The sequence below is a fragment of the Drosophila novamexicana genome, unplaced genomic scaffold (genome assembly GCF_003285875.2).
Source record: "Drosophila novamexicana strain 15010-1031.04,08,12 unplaced genomic scaffold, DnovRS2.1 tig00000974-arrow-arrow-pilon, whole genome shotgun sequence".
Classification (NCBI taxonomy): Eukaryota; Metazoa; Arthropoda; class Insecta; order Diptera; family Drosophilidae; genus Drosophila; species Drosophila novamexicana.
In genome coordinates this window covers 1,649,084-1,670,312 of record NW_020824834.1, presented here as the reverse complement: position 1 = coordinate 1,670,312, position 21,229 = coordinate 1,649,084, and the positions used below count along the sequence as shown (strand labels likewise).

The window sequence follows — 21,229 nt, the reverse complement described above, 5'->3', positions numbered from 1 at the left end:
AGTTAAATCGAACTATATAAGTTTTGCTTTTCTCTTCTTGCTTCCGACTTTCGAGTTCATTGAACGCTTTAATCTTATGCTTTACTGTACAGTGAAGTTTTGAGCTCATATTTTGCATAAGCTAATAGTCGCCGAGCACAGAGAGACAGACTGTGAAACCTTGAACGCCCACCTAAGAGCTTATGCAGCTGAGCTATGTTTGACATTTGGCTGTAAAACCTCATGTTTAATTAGCCAAGACAAAGTGTTATGCAACACATACACACACACACACACACAGAGCGGCAGACACAACTATTAAGCTAGAGAATTGCTGTCTGTCTGTATTGAACCGCAGCAAATGGCCGGGGTAAAGACGTAGACGTAGGTCAATGCATCAATGGCAAACAATTGGCCAACAGCTTTTGGCCATAATTGTCAAAGCGTGGCTAACTAATGTTTACTTGGGCCAGCACGTCGTTAAAGAGATGTTCAAGTGTTGACGATTTTACTGCCTATGCAAGTTGTCAAGTTGCTGGCGTGAAAAAGTGCGAAAGTTTGGACTACAACAAATGCATATATATTTGTCTTAAATGAACTTTTGAATAGGCCCATTAAAAGTTGTGCATATGTTTCCCAAGGCCCGCTACTAAGATCTTCTATTTTATAAGCTTCACTTCGTGAAATGTTAAAAAGCGTTGCATGCTTTCAGGCGGCCGCTGTAATGTTTAACAGTTGCTGTTAAGCTGCTGTTATGTTAAGACTGAAGCTGCGCTTTAGCTGTTAATGACAGTGCTGCCAACCTTCGCTTGATTTAAGTCAAATCTATTAAATCGAACCAAGCAAGAATAATGTTGCCAGATTTAGATGCTTAATTGAACTACAAGCCAAACCTTTAAAAAAGTCGCCCGAGTTATGGGTATGAGAAATTTTGGCCCATATTTGAGGGTATTAATTTCACATGAATTATGACCAAAAATAACGTTGCCAGATTTAAATGCCAAATTGATTTAGAGGCCAAAGCATGCAGAACAAAACAAATCTCGTGAAAATCGGATGAGATTTGACCGAGTTATGTGTATGGGAAACTTTGACCCAGGCATATATATAGGATATTTATTTTATATAGGATATGCGTTGATAACCAATCAATCAGTCAATCAATCAATCAGTCAGTCATTCAGAACAAGCAGTTTTATTTATAGAGATTCATTTTTGAGTTGGCAAAATTATGGAGCCTTTGTCATCGCCATAAATCAATATTAACGTAGCGCCATAAATAACGTGATGAACCGATTAAATGCCGCAAATTTGACAAACTGACATTTCGTTGCTTTTTATAGTTTGTTATGGCATATACATGTGCAGCCTACATAGAACCGACAAATTCATATTTATATTTCGAGTGTTTGCCAGGCAAAAAAAAATTAAAAGTAAATTGGGTAAATGCTAAAATAAATAAAGAATGAAATAAATGTTAAAATAAAATTAAAAATAATAGAAAGAATAGTTGTAGAAATCAAATATTTAAAAATGACAAAAACTCAAACCCTTATGAAAAAAAGGTAATTTTAGCTTTATTTGACAGCCTTTTTTCTCGCCTAATAAAAGCTGTTTTGCCCACAAAAAATGGGCAGCACTGGCAATCAGAAAATTTGTGTGTGGGCCGCTAGGCATCATATTAAATTAAAACAAGTAAGAGGCCGACTAGGCCCGACTAGGGAATACCCTGAACCCTCTTCTTGCAACATCAAATGCATATATATATTCTATTTTAAAAGCTATATGTCAAGTTTGCTGACTCTAGCTCTTATTATTTAACAAAATTGCCCAAAAAACAGGATATCGAGATCGATTTTTATCGATTGCTTGGAAACGGAGTAAGTTATCGATTATCGGAAACAAACTCGATCTACGCAGGCACGAGGAGCATCTACATCTATTCAATTTCAAGTCTCTAGCTCTTATAGGTTCCGAGATCCTTGCGTTCATACATACGGACGGACGGACGGACGGACGGACGGACGGACGGACGGACGGACGGACGGACGGACGGACGGACGGACGGACGGACGGACGGACGGACGGACTGACAGACGGACTGACAGACGGACATGGCTAGATCGACTCGGCTATTGATGCTGATCAAGAATATATATACTTTATACTTCTGCCTGTTACATACATTTGGATTTCGTAACCCTTATGAAAAAAAGATAATGTTAGCTTTATTTAACAGCCTTTTTTCTGTTTTGCCCACCAAAAATGGGCAGCACTGGCGATCAGAAAAGTTGTGCGTGGGCCGCCTTTCATCATATTAAAATATTAAAAATACTTAAACCAAGTCCATACGGAAAACAAGTTCTTATTGCGACATTTAAAATAATTGTTTTTTTAATTTTTTTTTTTATTGATTTTTATTGTTCTTCTGGTTTTTGTTTAGAGCTAAAGCGCTAATTGTATAATAACAAATTAAATAACTAAAGTTTTTCAATTTTACATTCAACATTTAGAAACCAATTGATTTTTGATTTAATTTTTTTTTTTTTGAATAAATTAATACGAGCAGCGTTATTAATTTAAATATTATTATAATAATTATAAATCGTACATAAAACATATAACAATTGTTTCACAGTTCAGCGACATTTTTGTATAATTATTATATATATATATATATATATATATATATATATATATATTTTTTTTTTTATAATTACATTTTACATTTATAATTAAATTGTTCTTCGTGTTTTGTTTTTTTTTTTTCTTCTTATTTTTTTATATTTTTTATTAGACTACGCACTACACTAACAACGATGTGTAAAAATAAATGTGTTTATTTTTATTTTTATTTTATTTTATTTTGTTTGTTTTTTTGTTTTAATTTCTTGTCTCGTATATTTAGCATACTCAGAGTATGCTGCTTGTATTTAGAAATTCTTTGTGTTTATTTTTCTTTCTGCTTTTTCGATACTCTTTTCTTTCGAACTGCAGCTGATATTTTCATTAGTGTCGAATGTTTAACATTTTGTTTTTATGCTGTAGGTAACGAGGTAAAGTGCGCCTTGTTCAAAAATCGACACAGTCAATTCCATGCCGCAAATGTGGTGGAGGAGGGAGCGGGGGGGGGGAGGGTTGGTTGTGTGTGTGGGAGGGGGGGGGGGGGGCTTTTATCAATGCCACGCGAACAACGAATGCGAGACCAATAAATAGCCCGTTGTCACAATTATGCTGCCAATCATTATGGGAAAACCAACTCTGTTGAACAAAAGAAAGCAAGTGATTATTATTTATTAAAAGCTTTAATCATCATTATTAAAAGTTGTAGGCTTTAATCGATATTAGGTCGAGTTTATAGCTAATAAGTATGTCTTTAATTCTGCGCTTAGCTTTGCTGTGAAGCGAAAGTTAGGTTGTAGCTCGTTAAAGGAGCTTTGAGCTTTCAGCTTATTAATGAGCTTTCATGTGCTTTAATAAAAATTCGTTAAAACTGACTTTTTGGATAGCCCAAAACTTAGCTCATATTCCTTAAAAATATACAAATGCCCTATTTTAATTTGTAATGTTAATAACAAATTAAATCTAACGCAAGCAAAGCTTATTTTTCATGCACTTTTTGAGTCCTTTAAGAGCTTTAGCATGAGACTGTTAAGTTAAATAGAGAGCGTAATATGGAGCTTTAAGCTTTAAGTTAGATAATTGTCTTTTACTTTATGAGTTCTTAAAGCTTTCATAAGCTTTAATGTGGAACTTTTAAATCAAAAAGCGCTTTAGGCTGAAGCTCAGTTGAGTTCAATTAGGACTTCATGTTATTGAAAGTCTCCTTTTTGAGCACATGCTACACTAATACACATATATTAAAATAAATTTAAATGGATTGTTACTCACTTGAAAAACTCGAGAAATGTGAATTTATAGCCATGTTGCTCGGCAACTCCAGCACAAACCACATTCGCCGAGGCGCCAATCAATGTGCCATTGCCTAGCAGAATATATGTATGTAAAGCGAAAGTTAAGCAAGAATCGGATATGCACTTACCGCCCAGACAGGCGCCCAAGGCGAGTGCCCAGACCAATGGCTGCAGCGGCAGGTTCAAGGTGCTATTCTGCGCCAGGGAAATTGTGATCTTGACCATCATCGTGGTCAGCGGAATATTGTCCACGAAAGCGGATGCCACAGCAGATACCTATAAAAAGGAAAATAAATCAAATACTTGCTTGACATAATAGATATAGGCCTCTCTTGCTGATAAATTTTCATTCTAAACTTGAACCAGCGACCTTTCCTTTGCTAGTTCGACGCTTACATATCTAAGCTGCACAGGCTCAGTTAGATTTCCGACTTCACTTACCTAGAGTATTGTCAACATGGCTCATACTGAATTTGAACCAGCGACCTTTCCTTTGCTAGTTCGACGCTCACATATCTAAGCTGCACAGGCTCAGTTAGATTTCCGACTTCACTTACCTAGAGTATTGTCAACATGGCTCATACTGAATTTGAACCAGCGACCTTTCCTTTGCTAGTTCGACGCTCACATATCTAAGCTGCACAGGCTCAGTTTGATTTCTTGACCTTACTTACCTAAAGTACGATCAATATGGCTCATACTGAATTAGAACCAGCAACCTTTCGCTTGCCAGTTCAATGCTCTCAGCCACACAGGCTTTGTTAGATGTTTTTGGTCCCTACTTACCCAGAGTATTATCAATATGGCCACCATCAAACGTCGATCCTCGCCCACGCCCAATATAATGCCCTCCGTCATATTGCCGATCCATTCGATCAGGCCCAGCTCTGTCAGCGCTTCCATTAGTATAAAGAGCGCGGCAAAGAACAGCAATGTGGACCATTCGACACGCGCCAATATCGCCTCCAGATCCTCAATGTCTGCCAATATTATTAGGAATATGGCGCCCAATAGGGCCGTCCAGCCCAGGGAGAGACGCTGCAGTTCCGGCACCGAATGCAAAAAGAATAAGCTGATCACAAAGATCAATGCGGCGGTGCACTTGACCAGCAGCTGCTTGTTGCGAACCGGATACTAGAGAAAGAAGGGGGAGAGATGTTGTCAATAAATTAGACTTATCTTTAGGAGAGATTCGTTAATATATGTCGTAGTTATCGCTTGTCTTTAAACATTAAACTAACTAATAGATAAGAAGAGTTTAACCTAAACTGAAGCTTAGATTGAGTTCAAGAACTTACACTTATTTGAGTCGAGACTGCCCAACTATGTAATACTCTGCAACCCTTAACCCTCCATTGAAACCTACCTTTAAACTTTTCTAAATAACTCTTGCGTTTTCTTTGCGATCACTAATTTTGTTATATAGTGTAAGATCTATGAAAAAACGCCATGCCAAGTTTTGTGGGCCTAACTTTTATCACGCTACGCTTAAAGAAAGTATGTTGACAATCGATATTTATCGATATTTGGAAAGTTGAATAGCAAATATATTTCTAAATGCAGATCTGTAATCATTTTAGCCCTCATATTAACCGAGCTATGCTCAAAAATCTCATCCGAGTTTGGCATGAAATTCGACTAAAAAATATGTGTTCAGATTTGAATGCCAGATTAATCTAGAGAGAAAACTATGAAGAAAAAGCCAAACCTCGTGAAAATCGGATGAGATTTGGCCGAGATATGGGGGTGGTAATTTTTGACCCATGTCTATATACGAATCTTGGGGTAAGATTTGGACATGATTTTCGACCAAAAAATCGGTGTCGAGATTTGAATGCCACATTATTCTAGAGGGAAAACCATGAAGAAAAAGCCAAACTTCGTGAAAATCGGATGAGATTTGACCGAGATATGGGGTTGGTAAATTTTGACCCATGTCTATATACGAATCTTGGGGTAAGATTTGGACATGATTTTCGACCAAAAAATCGTTGTCGAGATTTGAATGCCACATTATTCTAGAGGGAAAACCATGAAGAAAAAGCTAAACTTCGTGAAAATCGGATGAGATTTGGCCGAGATATGGGGTTGGTAAATTTTGACCCATGTCTATATACGAATCTTGGGGTAAGATTTGGACATGATTTTCGACCAAAAAATCGGTGTCGAGATTTGAATGCCAGATTAATCTAGAGGGAAAACCATGAAGAAAAAGCCAAACTTCGTGAAAATCGGATGAGATTTGACCGAGTTATGGGGGTGGTAAATTTTGACCCATGTCTATATACGAATCTTGGGGTAAGATTTGGACATGATTTTCGACAAAAAAAATCGGTGTCGAGATTTGAATGCCACATTATTCTAGAGGGAAAACCATGAAGAAAAATCCAAACCTCGTGAAAATCGGATGAGATTTGGCCGAGATATGGGGTTGGTAAATTTTGACCCATGTCTATATACGAATCTTGGGGTAAGATTTGGACATGATTTTCAACAAAAAAATCGTTGTCGAGATTTGAATGCCACATTATTCTAGAGGGAAAACCATGAAGAAAAAGCCAAACTTCGTGAAAATCGGATGAGATTTGGCCGAGATATCGGGTTGGTAAATTTTGACCCATGTCTATATACGAATCTTGGGGTAAGATTTTGACATGAATTTCGACCAAAAAATCGGTGTCGAGATTTGAATGCCACATTATTCTAGAGGGAAAACCATGAAAAAAAGGCCAAACTTCGTGAAAATCGGATGAGATTTGGCCGAGATATGGGGTTGGTAAATTTTGACCCATGTCTATATACGAATCTTGGGGTAAGATTTGGACATGATTTTCGACCAAAAAATCGGTTTCGAGATTTGAATGCCACATTATTCTAGAGGGAAAACCATTTGACCGAGTTATGGGGGTGGTAAATTTTGACCCATGTCTATATACGAATCTTGGGGTAAGGTTTGGACATGATTTTCGATCAAACAATCGGTGTCGAGATTTGAATGCCACATTATTCTAGAGGGGAAACCATGAAGAAAAAGCCAAACTTCGTGAAAATCGAATGAGATTTGACCGAGTTATGGGGGTGGTAAATTTTGACCCATGTCTATATACGAATCTTGGGGTAAGGTTTGGACATGATTTTCGATCAAACAATCGGTGTCGAGATTTGAATGCCACATTATTCTAGAGGGAAAACCATGAAGAAAAAGCCAAACTTCGTGAAAATCGGATGAGATTTGGCCGAGATATGGGGGTGGTACATTTTGACCCATGTCTATGTACCAATCTTGGGGTAAGATTTGGACATGAATTTCGACCAAAAAATCGGTGTCGAGATTTGAATGCCACATTATTTTAGAGGGAAAACCATGAAGAAAAAGCCAAACTTCGTGAAAATCGGATGAGATTTGACCGAGTTATGGGGGTGGTAAATTTTGACCCATGTCTATATACGAATCTTGGGGTAAGGTTTGGACATGATTTTCGATCAAACAATCGGTGTCGAGATTTGAATGCCACATTAAGGTAAGATTTGGACATGATTTTCGACCAAAAAATCGGTGTTCAGATTTGAATGCCAGATCAATCTAGAGGGAAAACCATGAAGAAAAAGCCAAACTTCGTGAAAATCGGATGAGATTTGACCGAGATATGGGGTGGTAAATTTTGACCCATGTCTATATACGAATCTTGGGGTAAGATTTGGACATGATTTTCGACCAAAAAATCGGTGTTCAGATTTGAATGCCAGATCAATCTAGAGGGAAAACCATGAAGAAAACGCCAAACTTCGTGAAAATCGGATAAGATTTGACCGAGTTATGGGGGTGGTAAATTTTGACCCATGTCTATATACGAATCTTGGGGTAAGATTTGGACATGATTTTCGACCAAAAAATCGGTGTTCAGATTTGAATGCCAGATTAATCTAGAGGGAAAACCATGAAGAAAACGCCAAACTTCGTGAAAATCGGATAAGATTTGACCGAGTTATGGGGGTGGTAAATTTTGACCCATGTCTATATACGAATCTTGGGTAAGATTTGGACATGATTTTCGACCAAAAAATCGGTATCGAGATTTGAATGCCACATTATTCTAGAGGGAAAACCATGAAGAAAAAGCCAAACTTCGTGAAAATCGGATGAGATTTGACCGAGTTATGGGGGTGGTAAATTTTGACCCATGTCTATATACGAATCTTGGGGTAAGATTTGGACATGATTTTCGACAAAAAAATCGTTGTCGAGATTTGAATGCCACATTATTCTAGAGGGAAAACCATGAAGAAAAAGCCAAACTTCGTGAAAATCGGATGAGATTTGGCCGAGATATGGGGTTGGTAAATTTTGACCCATGTCTATATACGAATCTTGGGGTAAGATTTGGACATGATTTTCGACCAAAAAATCGGTGTCGAGATTTGAATGCCAGATTAATCTAGAGGGAAACCCATGAAGAAAAAGCCAAACTTCGTGAAAATCGGATGAGATTTGGCCGAGATATGGGGGTGGTAAATTTTGACCCATGTCTATATACGAATCTTGGGGTAAGATTTGGACATGATTTTCGACAAAAAAATCGGTGTCGAGATTTGAATGCCACATTATTCTAGAGGGAAAACCATGAAGAAAAATCCAAACCTCGTGAAAATCGGATGAGATTTGGCCGAGATATGGGGGTGGTAAATTTTGACCCATGTCTATATACGAATCTTGGGGTAAGATTTGGACATGAATTTCGACCAAAAAATCGGTGTCGAGATTTGAATGCCACATTATTCTAGAGGGAAAACCATGAAAAAAAAGCCAAACTTCGTGAAAATCGGATGAGATTTGACCGAGATATGGGGTGGTCAATTTTGACCCATGTCTATATACGAATCTTGGGGTAAGATTTGGACATGATTTTCGACCAAAAAATCGGTGTCGAGATTTGAATGCCAGATTATCTAGAGGGAAACCCATGAAGAAAAAGCCAAACTTCGTGAAAATCGGATGAGATTTGGCCGAGATATGGGGGTGGTAAATTTTGACCCATGTCTATATACGAATCTTGGGGTAAGGTTTGGACATGATTTTCGATCAAACAATCGGTGTCGAGATTTGAATGCCACATTATTCTAGAGGGAAAACCATGAAGAAAAAGCCAAACTTCGTGAAAATCGGATGAGATTTGGCCGAGATATGGGGGTGGTACATTTTGACCCATGTCTATGTACCAATCTTGGGGTAAGATTTGGACATGAATTTCGACCAAAAAATCGGTGTCGAGATTTGAATGCCACATTATTCTAGAGGGAAAACCATGAAAAAAAGGCCAAACTTCGTGAAAATCGGATGAGATTTGGCCGAGATATGGGGTTGGTAAATTTTGACCCATGTCTATATACGAATCTTGGGGTAAGATTTGGACATGATTTTCGACCAAAAAATCGGTTTCGAGATTTGAATGCCACATTATTCTAGAGGGAAAACCATTTGACCGAGTTATGGGGGTGGTAAATTTTGACCCATGTCTATATACGAATCTTGGGGTAAGGTTTGGACATGATTTTCGATCAAACAATCGGTGTCGAGATTTGAATGCCAGATTAATCTAGAGGGAAACCCATGAAGAAAAAGCCAAACTTCGTGAAAATCGGATGAGATTTGGCCGAGATATGGGGTTGGTAAATTTTGACCCATGTCTATATACGAATCTTGGGGTAAGATTTGGACATGATTTTCAACAAAAAAATCGTTGTCGAGATTTGAATGCCACATTATTCTAGAGGGAAAACCATGAAGAAAAAGCCAAACTTCGTGAAAATCGGATGAGATTTGGCCGAGATATCGGGTTGGTAAATTTTGACCCATGTCTATATACGAATCTTGGGGTAAGATTTTGACATGAATTTCGACCAAAAAATCGGTGTCGAGATTTGAATGCCACATTATTCTAGAGGGAAAACCATGAAAAAAAGGCCAAACTTCGTGAAAATCGGATGAGATTTGGCCGAGATATGGGGTTGGTAAATTTTGACCCATGTCTATATACGAATCTTGGGGTAAGATTTGGACATGATTTTCGACCAAAAAATCGGTTTCGAGATTTGAATGCCACATTATTCTAGAGGGAAAACCATTTGACCGAGTTATGGGGGTGGTAAATTTTGACCCATGTCTATATACGAATCTTGGGGTAAGGTTTGGACATGATTTTCGATCAAACAATCGGTGTCGAGATTTGAATGCCACATTATTCTAGAGGGGAAACCATGAAGAAAAAGCCAAACTTCGTGAAAATCGAATGAGATTTGACCGAGTTATGGGGGTGGTAAATTTTGACCCATGTCTATATACGAATCTTGGGGTAAGGTTTGGACATGATTTTCGATCAAACAATCGGTGTCGAGATTTGAATGCCACATTATTCTAGAGGGAAAACCATGAAGAAAAAGCCAAACTTCGTGAAAATCGGATGAGATTTGGCCGAGATATGGGGGTGGTACATTTTGACCCATGTCTATGTACCAATCTTGGGGTAAGATTTGGACATGAATTTCGACCAAAAAATCGGTGTCGAGATTTGAATGCCACATTATTTTAGAGGGAAAACCATGAAGAAAAAGCCAAACTTCGTGAAAATCGGATGAGATTTGACCGAGTTATGGGGGTGGTAAATTTTGACCCATGTCTATATACGAATCTTGGGGTAAGGTTTGGACATGATTTTCGATCAAACAATCGGTGTCGAGATTTGAATGCCACATTATTCTAGAGGGAAAACCATGAAGAAAAAGCCAAACTTCGTGAAAATCGGATGAGATTTGACCGAGATATGGGGTGGTAAATTTTGACCCATGTCTATATACGAATCTTGGGGTAAGATTTGGACATGATTTTCGACCAAAAAATCGGTGTTCAGATTTGAATGCCAGATCAATCTAGAGGGAAAACCATGAAGAAAACGCCAAACTTCGTGAAAATCGGATAAGATTTGACCGAGTTATGGGGGTGGTAAATTTTGACCCATGTCTATATACGAATCTTGGGGTAAGATTTGGACATGATTTTCGACCAAAAAATCGGTGTTCAGATTTGAATGCCAGATTAATCTAGAGGGAAAACCATGAAGAAAACGCCAAACTTCGTGAAAATCGGATAAGATTTGACCGAGTTATGGGGGTGGTAAATTTTGACCCATGTCTATATACGAATCTTGGGTAAGATTTGGACATGATTTTCGACCAAAAAATCGGTATCGAGATTTGAATGCCACATTATTCTAGAGGGAAAACCATGAAGAAAAAGCCAAACTTCGTGAAAATCGGATGAGATTTGACCGAGTTATGGGGGTGGTAAATTTTGACCCATGTCTATATACGAATCTTGGGGTAAGATTTGGACATGATTTTCGACAAAAAAATCGTTGTCGAGATTTGAATGCCACATTATTCTAGAGGGAAAACCATGAAGAAAAAGCCAAACTTCGTGAAAATCGGATGAGATTTGGCCGAGATATGGGGTTGGTAAATTTTGACCCATGTCTATATACGAATCTTGGGGTAAGATTTGGACATGATTTTCGACCAAAAAATCGGTGTCGAGATTTGAATGCCAGATTAATCTAGAGGGAAACCCATGAAGAAAAAGCCAAACTTCGTGAAAATCGGATGAGATTTGGCCGAGATATGGGGGTGGTAAATTTTGACCCATGTCTATATACGAATCTTGGGGTAAGATTTGGACATGATTTTCGACAAAAAAAATCGGTGTCGAGATTTGAATGCCACATTATTCTAGAGGGAAAACCATGAAGAAAAATCCAAACCTCGTGAAAATCGGATGAGATTTGGCCGAGATATGGGGGTGGTAAATTTTGACCCATGTCTATATACGAATCTTGGGGTAAGATTTGGACATGAATTTCGACCAAAAAATCGGTGTCGAGATTTGAATGCCACATTATTCTAGAGGGAAAACCATGAAAAAAAAGCCAAACTTCGTGAAAATCGGATGAGATTTGACCGAGCTATGGGGGTGGTAAATTTTGACCCATGTCTATATACGAATCTTGGGGTAAGGTTTGGACATGATTTTCGATCGAACAATCGGTGTCGAGATTTGAATGCCACATTATTCTAGAGGGAAAACCATGAAGAAAAAGCCAAACTTCGTGAAAATCGGATGAGATTTGGCCGAGATATGGGGTTGGTAAATTTTGACCCATGTCTATATACGAATCTTGGGGTAAGATTTGGACATGATTTTCGACCAAAAAATCGTTGTCGAGATTTGAATGCCACATTATTCTAGAGGGAAAACCATGAAGAAAAAGCCAAACTTCGTGAAAATCGGATGAGATTTGGCCGAGATATGGGGGTGGTACATTTTGACCCATGTCTATATACGAATCTTGGGGTAAGATTTGGACATGATTTTCGACCAAAAAATCGTTGTCGAGATTTGAATGCCACATTATTCTAGAGGGAAAACCATTTGACCGAGTTATGGGGGTGGTAAATTTTGACCCATGTCTATATACGAATCTTGGGGTAAGGTTTGGACATGATTTTCGACCAAACAATCGGTGTCGAGATTTGAATGCCACATTATTCTAGAGGGAAAACCATGAAAAAAAGGCCAAACTTCGTGAAAATCGGATGAGATTTGGCCGAGATATGGGGGTGGTACATTTTGACCCATGTCTATACACGAATCTTGGGGTAAGATTTGGACATGATTTTCGACCAAAAAATCGTTGTCGAGATTTGAATGCCACATTATTCTAGAGGGAAAACCATGAAGAAAAGGCCAAACTTCGTGAAAATCGAATGAGATTTGACCGAGTTATGGGGGTGGTAAATTTTGACCCATGTCTATACACGAATCTTGGGGTAAGATTTGGACATGATTTTCGACCAAAAAATCGTTGTCGAGATTTGAATGCCACATTATTCTAGAGGGAAAACCATGAAGAAAAAGCGAAACTTCGTGAAAATCGGATGAGATTTGACCGAGATATGGGGTGGTAAATTTTGACCCATGTCTATATACGAATCTTGGGGTAAGATTTGGACATGATTTTCGACCAAAAAATCGGTGTTCAGATTTGAATGCCAGATCAATCTAGAGGGAAAACCATGAAGAAAACGCCAAACTTCGTGAAAATCGGATAAGATTTGACCGAGTTATGGGGGTGGTAAATTTTGACCCATGTCTATATACGAATCTTGGGGTAAGATTTTGGCGTGAAATTCGACTAAAAAATATGATTTGAGTGCCAGATTTATCTGGAGGGAAAACTATGAAGAAAAAGCCAAACCTCGTGAGAATCGGATGAGATTTGACCAATTTGTGGGGGTGGGAAAATTCGACCTATGTCCATATATCATTTCTGAGTGTAACATTTTGACATGAATTTCGACCAAAAATGGTGTTGTCAGATTTTGATGCCAAATTGATTTACAGGTCAAACCATAATCAAAACCCCAAGTTTCGTGAGAATCGGATGAGATTTGACCAAGTTATGGGGTTGGGAAATTTTGACCCATGTCTATATAGAAATCTTGGGGTAAGATTTTGGCATAAAATTCGACTAAAAAATATGATTTGAGTGCCAGATTTATCTGGAGGAAAAACTATGAAGAAAAAGCCAAACCTCGTGAGAATCGGATGAGATTTGACCATTTGACCATTTGTTGATAATAGATATTTTATTTGTTGGTGGTCGATATTTATCGGTTCTCTTGGTAACCGATATTTATCGATTTTTGAATTCTTAAGAGAGTTTAAGATTTTTATCTCCAACAATATAAAACGGCAAAGATCTCTTCAGACAATTTAATCTCGCTCAAGAATATTTATACTTTGCAACTTATCCCAGAAAGTTTCTCCCCAAAATTTCGTATACGTCGTGAACTTACCTTTGCCTGCAGATTGGCCAGGGTTTGTTCGTAGTTGGGCGCCGGTTCAATCACAGCTGTCATGCGTTTCTTGAGGCTTCGTTTAAGGCGATTGACTTTCTTCATTAGGGTCTGACGCACCAGCTCCTCGTCCTTGGAGTAGGCCGAAAGGCTGGCAGCTGCACGCTTCCACACGTGTATCTCATGGCGCAGCTCCTCGACCTCGGCCGAGTCCTTGAACTGCAGATCGCTGATGTTGCGGAACTTAAAGCGTAGTTGTATGTATGTTTGGACCATGACCAGAAGGACGCCGGGCAGCATGTGCAGCGTGAAGACAGCAAAGTTAACGCCCTGTAAAGAGATTTATTGAATTATCGAGAGTTGCACGTGGGGAGGGGTAAAACCCTGCTTCGAGTAATTCATTTGAATCTAGCTCGAATACTCAATTGTTTTAATCGAGCTCGAATTAATCATTCATCAAACCCGAACAGATTCATTCAAACAAAGTTTGATCTGCAACATGTTCGAGCTAATATAACGTGAGACAATACAGGAAAATGATTACTTCGAACTTCGAACTTTGATCGATTAAATAAATTGTTCGAGTATGCGAACAAACGAAGTTCGATGTCCAACATGTTCGAGCGACAACAATGAGACAACAATGATTCGAACTTTGAGTATCCGATACGCGTTACGTTTGACTCGAGGCAGGCATCTAGTTAAGACTTGGGAGTACTCACATTCTTGGATATGTAGCTATTGGAGGCAATGATCACATTGGGCGGATCACCGACGGGCGTCAGAGCGCCACCGATGTTCGAGTAGATGACCATGCACATCAGTATGGGCACCGGATTGAGGGACATGACTTCGCACAGGCGTATCGTAACCGGGGTCATCAGTAGCACCGTTGTCACGTTGTCCAGAAATGAGGAGAGCACCGCAGTGAACAGGCACAGGCAATTGATAAGCGGCCAGACATGTCCGTTGGTTATCTTATACGCATACACGGCCAGATAGTCAAACACGCCCGTCTCGGAGAGTATGGCCACCAGAATCATCATGCCGAAGAGCAGCAGCAGGGTCTCCACATCAATCCAGCCCATGATGGTGGCCATGGAGGGTCGAGAGTTGAGCGCGGCCAATATGCCCACGGATAGCGTTGAGGCAATGATCGCGGCAAAGGTGCGATTCACAATCTCCCAGATGATCATCACATAGAGGCCGCACAGCACGGCGGCGGCATAGAGCACACCATGTCGCTTATAGATGGGCGACTCGTCCACATTCAGCTGGAGCGGCAGCTCGCCCTCGATGCTGCTGGTCAGCTCGAAGCTGAGCCGAGTGCTGTTCGCCTGGGCCAGCCACGTCGGTTCGCCCGGCTGCAGCTCAAAGGTGTGCGTCTTTTTCGTATCCTTGGTGGCATCGATTAGCTCAAAGTACACAATGTCCAGCTGCCAGAGCTCGCTGGCATGCTCCGTGTAAATCTCCTGGCCCTGGGCATCCAGGTAGCTGCGTGTCACCTGCACCTGCAGCACGGGCAGCGGCACGCTCGCGTTCAGCTGCAGCTCGTTCTCCTGCAGCCGGAAGGGTCCGCGCAGGCCCAGCCCGATGCGCTCCAGCGAGGCTGTGCTTATGGGAAAGACTGCGAAGAGAAGGCAATGTAAAGTAGAGCTTAAGTCCGGCTATGATTTGTCACCCACCTCGCGTTGAGCTGTTGCCGGGCACACTGATGAGACTCAACTGATCCACGTGCTCGTTGTTGGACATGAGAAAGGCCGTGAACACGCACCAGACCACCAACAGCACCGATATCTTGAACCAAATCAGATACTTTTTCAGCTGCAAGTAGATGAAAGACAGCCAAGTTCCATTTAGTTTTCCAAAGTTATCAATATTTGCTTTATTATATGAAGAATCGATTCTTTCACTGTAATATATATTCAATTCAGCCCAGGAAAATCAAAATCATTATTGATCGGGTCTTATAGTCCGATTTTTATAAACTTTTCGGGGCTAAATGTGTATTTGTACTCGAAGACTTTCCGATTTGAAATGGAATGGAGAAATACTTCTACAAAATTTTATATTCTGCTTCGGTTTACACTCTTAGCTATACTACATCCCAATTTTGGCGTCTATAGCTCTTATAATTCTCGAGCTGTGCGCTCCGAATCTATATTTTTCCATATCTCGTTAATGCGTTAAGATATTGATAAGAAATTGAGCCTAGTTCTGCCTTTTGTGTACGAAAATATGCATTTAAAATTTCAAGTCTGCAGCTTTCCTAGTTAACGAGATCCTTCGGACAGAAAGACGATCTTGGCTGGATCGAGTCAGCTCGGCGGGATATTCCTTGTATTGAGTTTCTCTTTGTGAAATCTTAACTGTTCTGTAGGAAAACCTTGGTTCGATACTCGTTTCGCTTAGGTTTGGTTGTTTTTGAGGCAATTTCGGACTTGTTTTATGGGCAGAGATATATATATTATTTCTATCCTTTGTATTTAGAGCTTCTCAGCCGCAACCCACTTACGCTGCTTTTGCAGTAGGCGTCGTTATCCTCGTGCTGATCCTCGTTGTTGTTCTCCAGGTCCCTAGAGGTGCGGGGGTATCACAGAAAACTGGTTGCACTAATTACGTAACTGACAATCGAGTCGAACAGAACTACGAACCTGCCGTCCAGCACATGCACCTGCCCCGCCTCGTTCGTCACATTGATGCCAATCTGTGTGAATGCGTGCGCGTCTTCCGTATGGCCATTCAGCTCGTGCTCCTCCCGGTCCATCTCCTGCTGCACGTCATCCGAGGGCATGGGCTCCACATCTACAACAAATAATTTAGCAATTTATTTAGCTTCAATATCATGTAGCCGGGCCGAGGCCAGGGAAAGTATGTGCGTCAGCCAGGCTAAAAATACCCTAAGCTGGCCCCGAACAAAGCAATTGACGTAAAGGATATGCGACAGCAATTCAATTGTTCTCAAATATCTCAATCCGTTTCTCTCAACATAACACGGAAGTCGCAAAGGCCGCGCATTAGCATCAGCATTAGCATTGGTATTAGCTTTGGCATTAGCATATTGTGGCCAGATCCAAAGATAGTAGATGCATCCATTAAACAATTTAAAGTCATAAGCATTTGAGACAAGTTGCGCAAATTGCGCAAATATAAGTTGGGGGCGGGCAAAAAGAAGAACTTGGGAGAATAAATAAACCTGAGCCTGCGGCCAATGTCAATGCCGAGTCTGACACAAATCGCAATAAAAATTGCAACAATAATTACAGCAATAAAAAAAAAGTACCAATAAAAAAAACGAAACAAAAACAAAAATTACACGCTTTATAGGAAATTGTGCATTCAGCTAGCCGAAGACCTAATACGCTTGACAAAAGCTAGTCAAAAGTTCTCTTTGAAAGAAACTTGTTAGAAAAGTTAAAAAAATCTGCTTAAATTTATTATTATATGATTTCAAACTTTTCTAAAAACACTTTAGAGCAATTTTTTGACAATAATCTTTCTTCCTCCCTAAAAATGCAATTTATCGAAAAACAATTGTTATCGATAACATTGGCTTTCTTTATATAATTATTATATTAATAAATTAGATACTTGTTTTGATAATACTATTAGAAAATATAGTGTGTAGAAAGTATGTTCCGCATAGAAACACACACAAATCTATGTTAAGTTATACATTTCGATAATTAATCGATAAATAGTACTAGCTTCGATAGTCTTTATATAAATCTATATAAATTCTTAAAAAATTGAGTGCGCCGTTGACGAAATGCTATATAAGATGAATCCCTTCGTTTCATACGTCTATTCCTATCGATAATTTATCGATAAACACCAAATCTCAAAAGCAAGGATTGCAAATCATATCCAATTGAAACTAAACCAAGTGCCTCAAATTTAAGGCTAAAGAGTTTTAAAACTCTATTTCGCTTCGATAATTAATCGATAAATATATATGCCTCACTTCACAAATTTATTAAAAAAAATATTCAAATAATATACCTCATTTCTTAAACTGAGTTGACAGTTAGAGCATCGAATGCTGCATGTTATCGATAAATTAAGTATCGATAATTTATGGATTATAGGAATATCATGAAAAGTGATTGAAACAGACTGTGTTTTGTTCCAACGACCTCAAATTTAGGGATAAGTATACTACTAAAAAAAGCTATCGATAATATATTGAATAATAATAAACATGCCTATCGATAACATATCGATAATGGGAATAACATAGGCAATGCTTGAAATTGATTGCTTTACTCCATAAGCTTCACATTTCTAAGGACACATTTCTAATGCTCTCCGCCTGGACAAAAACGCGACACACACGCACACACACATATATATGATTGAGGACAAGGGAAACAAATGTTGGGTAGCATTAAAATAAATATATATATATATATAAAAGAAAAAATGGCAAAAGGTGGCTTTGTCCAATGGCCCAAAGACAAGCACTTACCGCCATGTAAACGCTCGTGCTCCTGCCGGAACGATGCTAGGCTGGGATCCTGTCGTATGCGTTCGGGCAGCGCCCGCCACACCTGTAAGGCACCTTCTGTTACTTCGCTGTGGGGAGGGGTGTGGGAGTGGGGGGAGCATGTCCATAAGTTGTGGGAGCCATGAAAAAAAACGATAGAAAAAAAGTGAAACAGACGTAAAGATTTTAGAAGATTACTTGCCTTTAATACAAATACGCATATAAATAAGAAAAAAATTTGTTTTCTCAGGTGTGTGGGCGTGACCAGGTGCGTGTCTCCCCCCCCGCCCCGCTCTCTATTCAATAAACTGCTTTGTTATTGATTTCATTTGAGTTTGCGTTCGTACAATTTGTAAATTCTATTTGACTTTCGGCCAAACACACTTTAAAGGGGGGGAGAGGGGAGCCGGAAATTCGATTGTGGTTTTTGGTATGCGCATTGTCAAGGTGATTGACAGCGACCCAAGCAGGGATTTGGCCAAAGGATGCGATTTCAGTGAAATCAGTTTGAGCGGAAATCAAAGGGTTCTCCATTAAAGGTTCTAAAATCTAAGCTCAGAGATTATAAATGCCAAAATACAACAAAAGCTGTGCACGAAGCGGAATAGAAATATTTCACTTTTTGTTTATCTCACGCGTATTTCACGTATTTAACAAATATCTTCCACCTAGTTGGGTGGATTATACAAAAAGTGTGAAACAAGTCTTTCATAAATTTAAGCGGGAAACTCAAAAATAATCACGACAGGTGTCAACATAATAAACAAGGGAGTTACCGACTAGGGAATACCCTGCACCCTCTTCTATCAAACATCAAATGTAGCTCGAGCTTTACTCATATTTGTCTGCTTCTGTCTAATTTGGGGACTCAAGCTCTTAAAACATAAGAGATTTGAATCTGATCAAGAATATATATATATATATATATTATTTTTTTGGTCTCGTCTGCCATTTACATCCATTTTAGAGGTAGAGCCTTGTGTCTTGGCATGAGAACAGCCTGAAAGTCTGAAATTTCATAAAGATCGGACAATAAAGTCCGAAGTTAATCAAAGCATCGCATTTCTCATAGTAAGGGAAGGCAGCATATTGTATGCGAAATAAATTATTTTTATGGAAATGTTGCCATAATAAATAATTAGCTGTTTGTTATGAATTTGATCAACAATTGATTTGCATTTCATTTGGCTAATTGCAATATATTTATGCACATATATGCAAACGAGCCCAGATTCCAGCTTGAAGGCCGACTGCTCCGAGCTCGTATAAAAATCTTACAAAATATTGCAATTCTTATGCAAATTGTGCGCCAAGGAAAAAAAAAAGAAATGAGAAAAGAATATAAAACCCCGAGCGAGGCTAAATCAATGTCATGCAAGAGAGACACGAGCTTCTAATTTCATATGGGCTTGATTAGGTGGCACTTAATTAAGGCTAAACTTTAAGGTCAGGCGGCAAAATTGTGGCCCAGGCAGCAGCTGGGCCAAAGTGGAGCTAATAAGTCGTCGTCGTCGTATCTGGTAAATGGGCTATTCAATTACAACTTAAATGCGAGTTTAATGACATTTTCGAGCAATTAGATTGCCAGCCCAGCTGGCACATTGAAAAGAATATCATTTGAATCATTTTGAATGCACGCTGGACACACTTATTTACTCACAATACTCACATTCACATTTAGCTATACTCTCAATACTCACACTCGGATTAAGCTATACTCACAATACTCACACTCACATTTAGCCATACTCACAATACTCACACTACTCACACTTAGATTTAGCTATATTCACAATACTCACATTCACATTTAACTATACTCATAATACTCACACTCACATTTAGCCATACTCACAATAATCACACTCAGATTTAGCTATATTCACAATACTCACATTCACATTTAGCCATACTCACAATACTCACACTCGGATTTAGCCATACTCACAATACTCACACTCACATTTAGCCATACTCACAATACTCACACTCAGATTTAGCTATACTCACAATACTCACACTCAGATTTAGCTATACTCACAATACTCACAATAATCACACTCAGATTTAGCTATATTCACAATACTCACATTCACATTTAGCCATACTCACAGTACTCACACTCACATTTAGCCATACTCACAATACTCACACTCAGATTTAGCTAACCTCACAATACTCACACTCGGATTTAGCCATACTCACAATACTCACACTCACATTTAGCCATACTCACAATACTCACAATAATCACACTCAGATTTAGCTATATTCACAATACTCACATTCACATTTAGCCATACTCACAATACTCACACTCGGATTTAGCCATACTCACAATATTCACACTCACATTTAGCCATACTCACAATACTCACACTCAGATTTAGCTATACTCACAATACTCACACTCAGATTTAGCTATATTCACAATACTCACACTCACATTTAGCCATACTCACACTAAAATTTAGCTATACTCACAATGCTCACACTCATGTTCATTCGTTCACTCGCATCACGTGCGTCTGTTGGACAAATGCAATTTGTGGACTCGAGTCAAGTAGTCAGAAATCTTAATTTAGTTTATTTAAATGCCGCTTAGTTCGCATTGTCTCAAATGGAACAAGCCATAAATTATATTTAGCTAAATTTAGCTCATGACTTTGCACGCAAAAACAAAGATAAATAAATAAATAACCCAAACTGGTTCCATTTGTTTCGCTCTACTCGCATATCCCTCACATTTGATCTGATCGCTCTTGAGAAAGTCTGGAGGCACAACCTGCTAAATTGCCCATCATTTTGACAAAGCTTCAGATATGTCTGTATATCTATTATAGCGCATCATGTTTATTGGCTTGAATTTCAGTGCCGCAAATCTAGTCAAATTATAATGCACTTGGAATAAGTTAAATGGGCATATTATGCGAGTGTACTATCT

General features: G+C 39.0%; 1 protein-coding gene across 2 annotated transcripts in view; it reads right to left on the bottom strand.

The window, feature by feature from the left end:
- Positions 1–3,146: 3,146 nt before the first annotated feature.
- LOC115765477 (P protein) overlaps positions 3,147–21,229 on the bottom strand; it is a 28,321-nt gene continuing 10,238 nt past the window's right edge. For both annotated transcript variants that reach the window (XM_030709058.1, XM_030709059.1), the window contains exons 2-11: positions 18,268–18,374; positions 16,454–16,604; positions 16,315–16,375; positions 15,485–15,623; positions 14,522–15,426; positions 13,800–14,129; positions 4,680–5,027; positions 4,022–4,169; positions 3,871–3,964; positions 3,147–3,240 (exon numbers count right to left, since the gene is read on the bottom strand). In XM_030709058.1, coding sequence (XP_030564918.1) covers positions 3,156–3,240; positions 3,871–3,964; positions 4,022–4,169; positions 4,680–5,027; positions 13,800–14,129; positions 14,522–15,426; positions 15,485–15,623; positions 16,315–16,375; positions 16,454–16,604; positions 18,268–18,374 — 2,368 coding nt within the window. In that variant the 3' untranslated portion in view covers positions 3,147–3,155. The remainder of the gene's footprint in view (positions 3,241–3,870; positions 3,965–4,021; positions 4,170–4,679; positions 5,028–13,799; positions 14,130–14,521; positions 15,427–15,484; positions 15,624–16,314; positions 16,376–16,453; positions 16,605–18,267; positions 18,375–21,229) is intronic.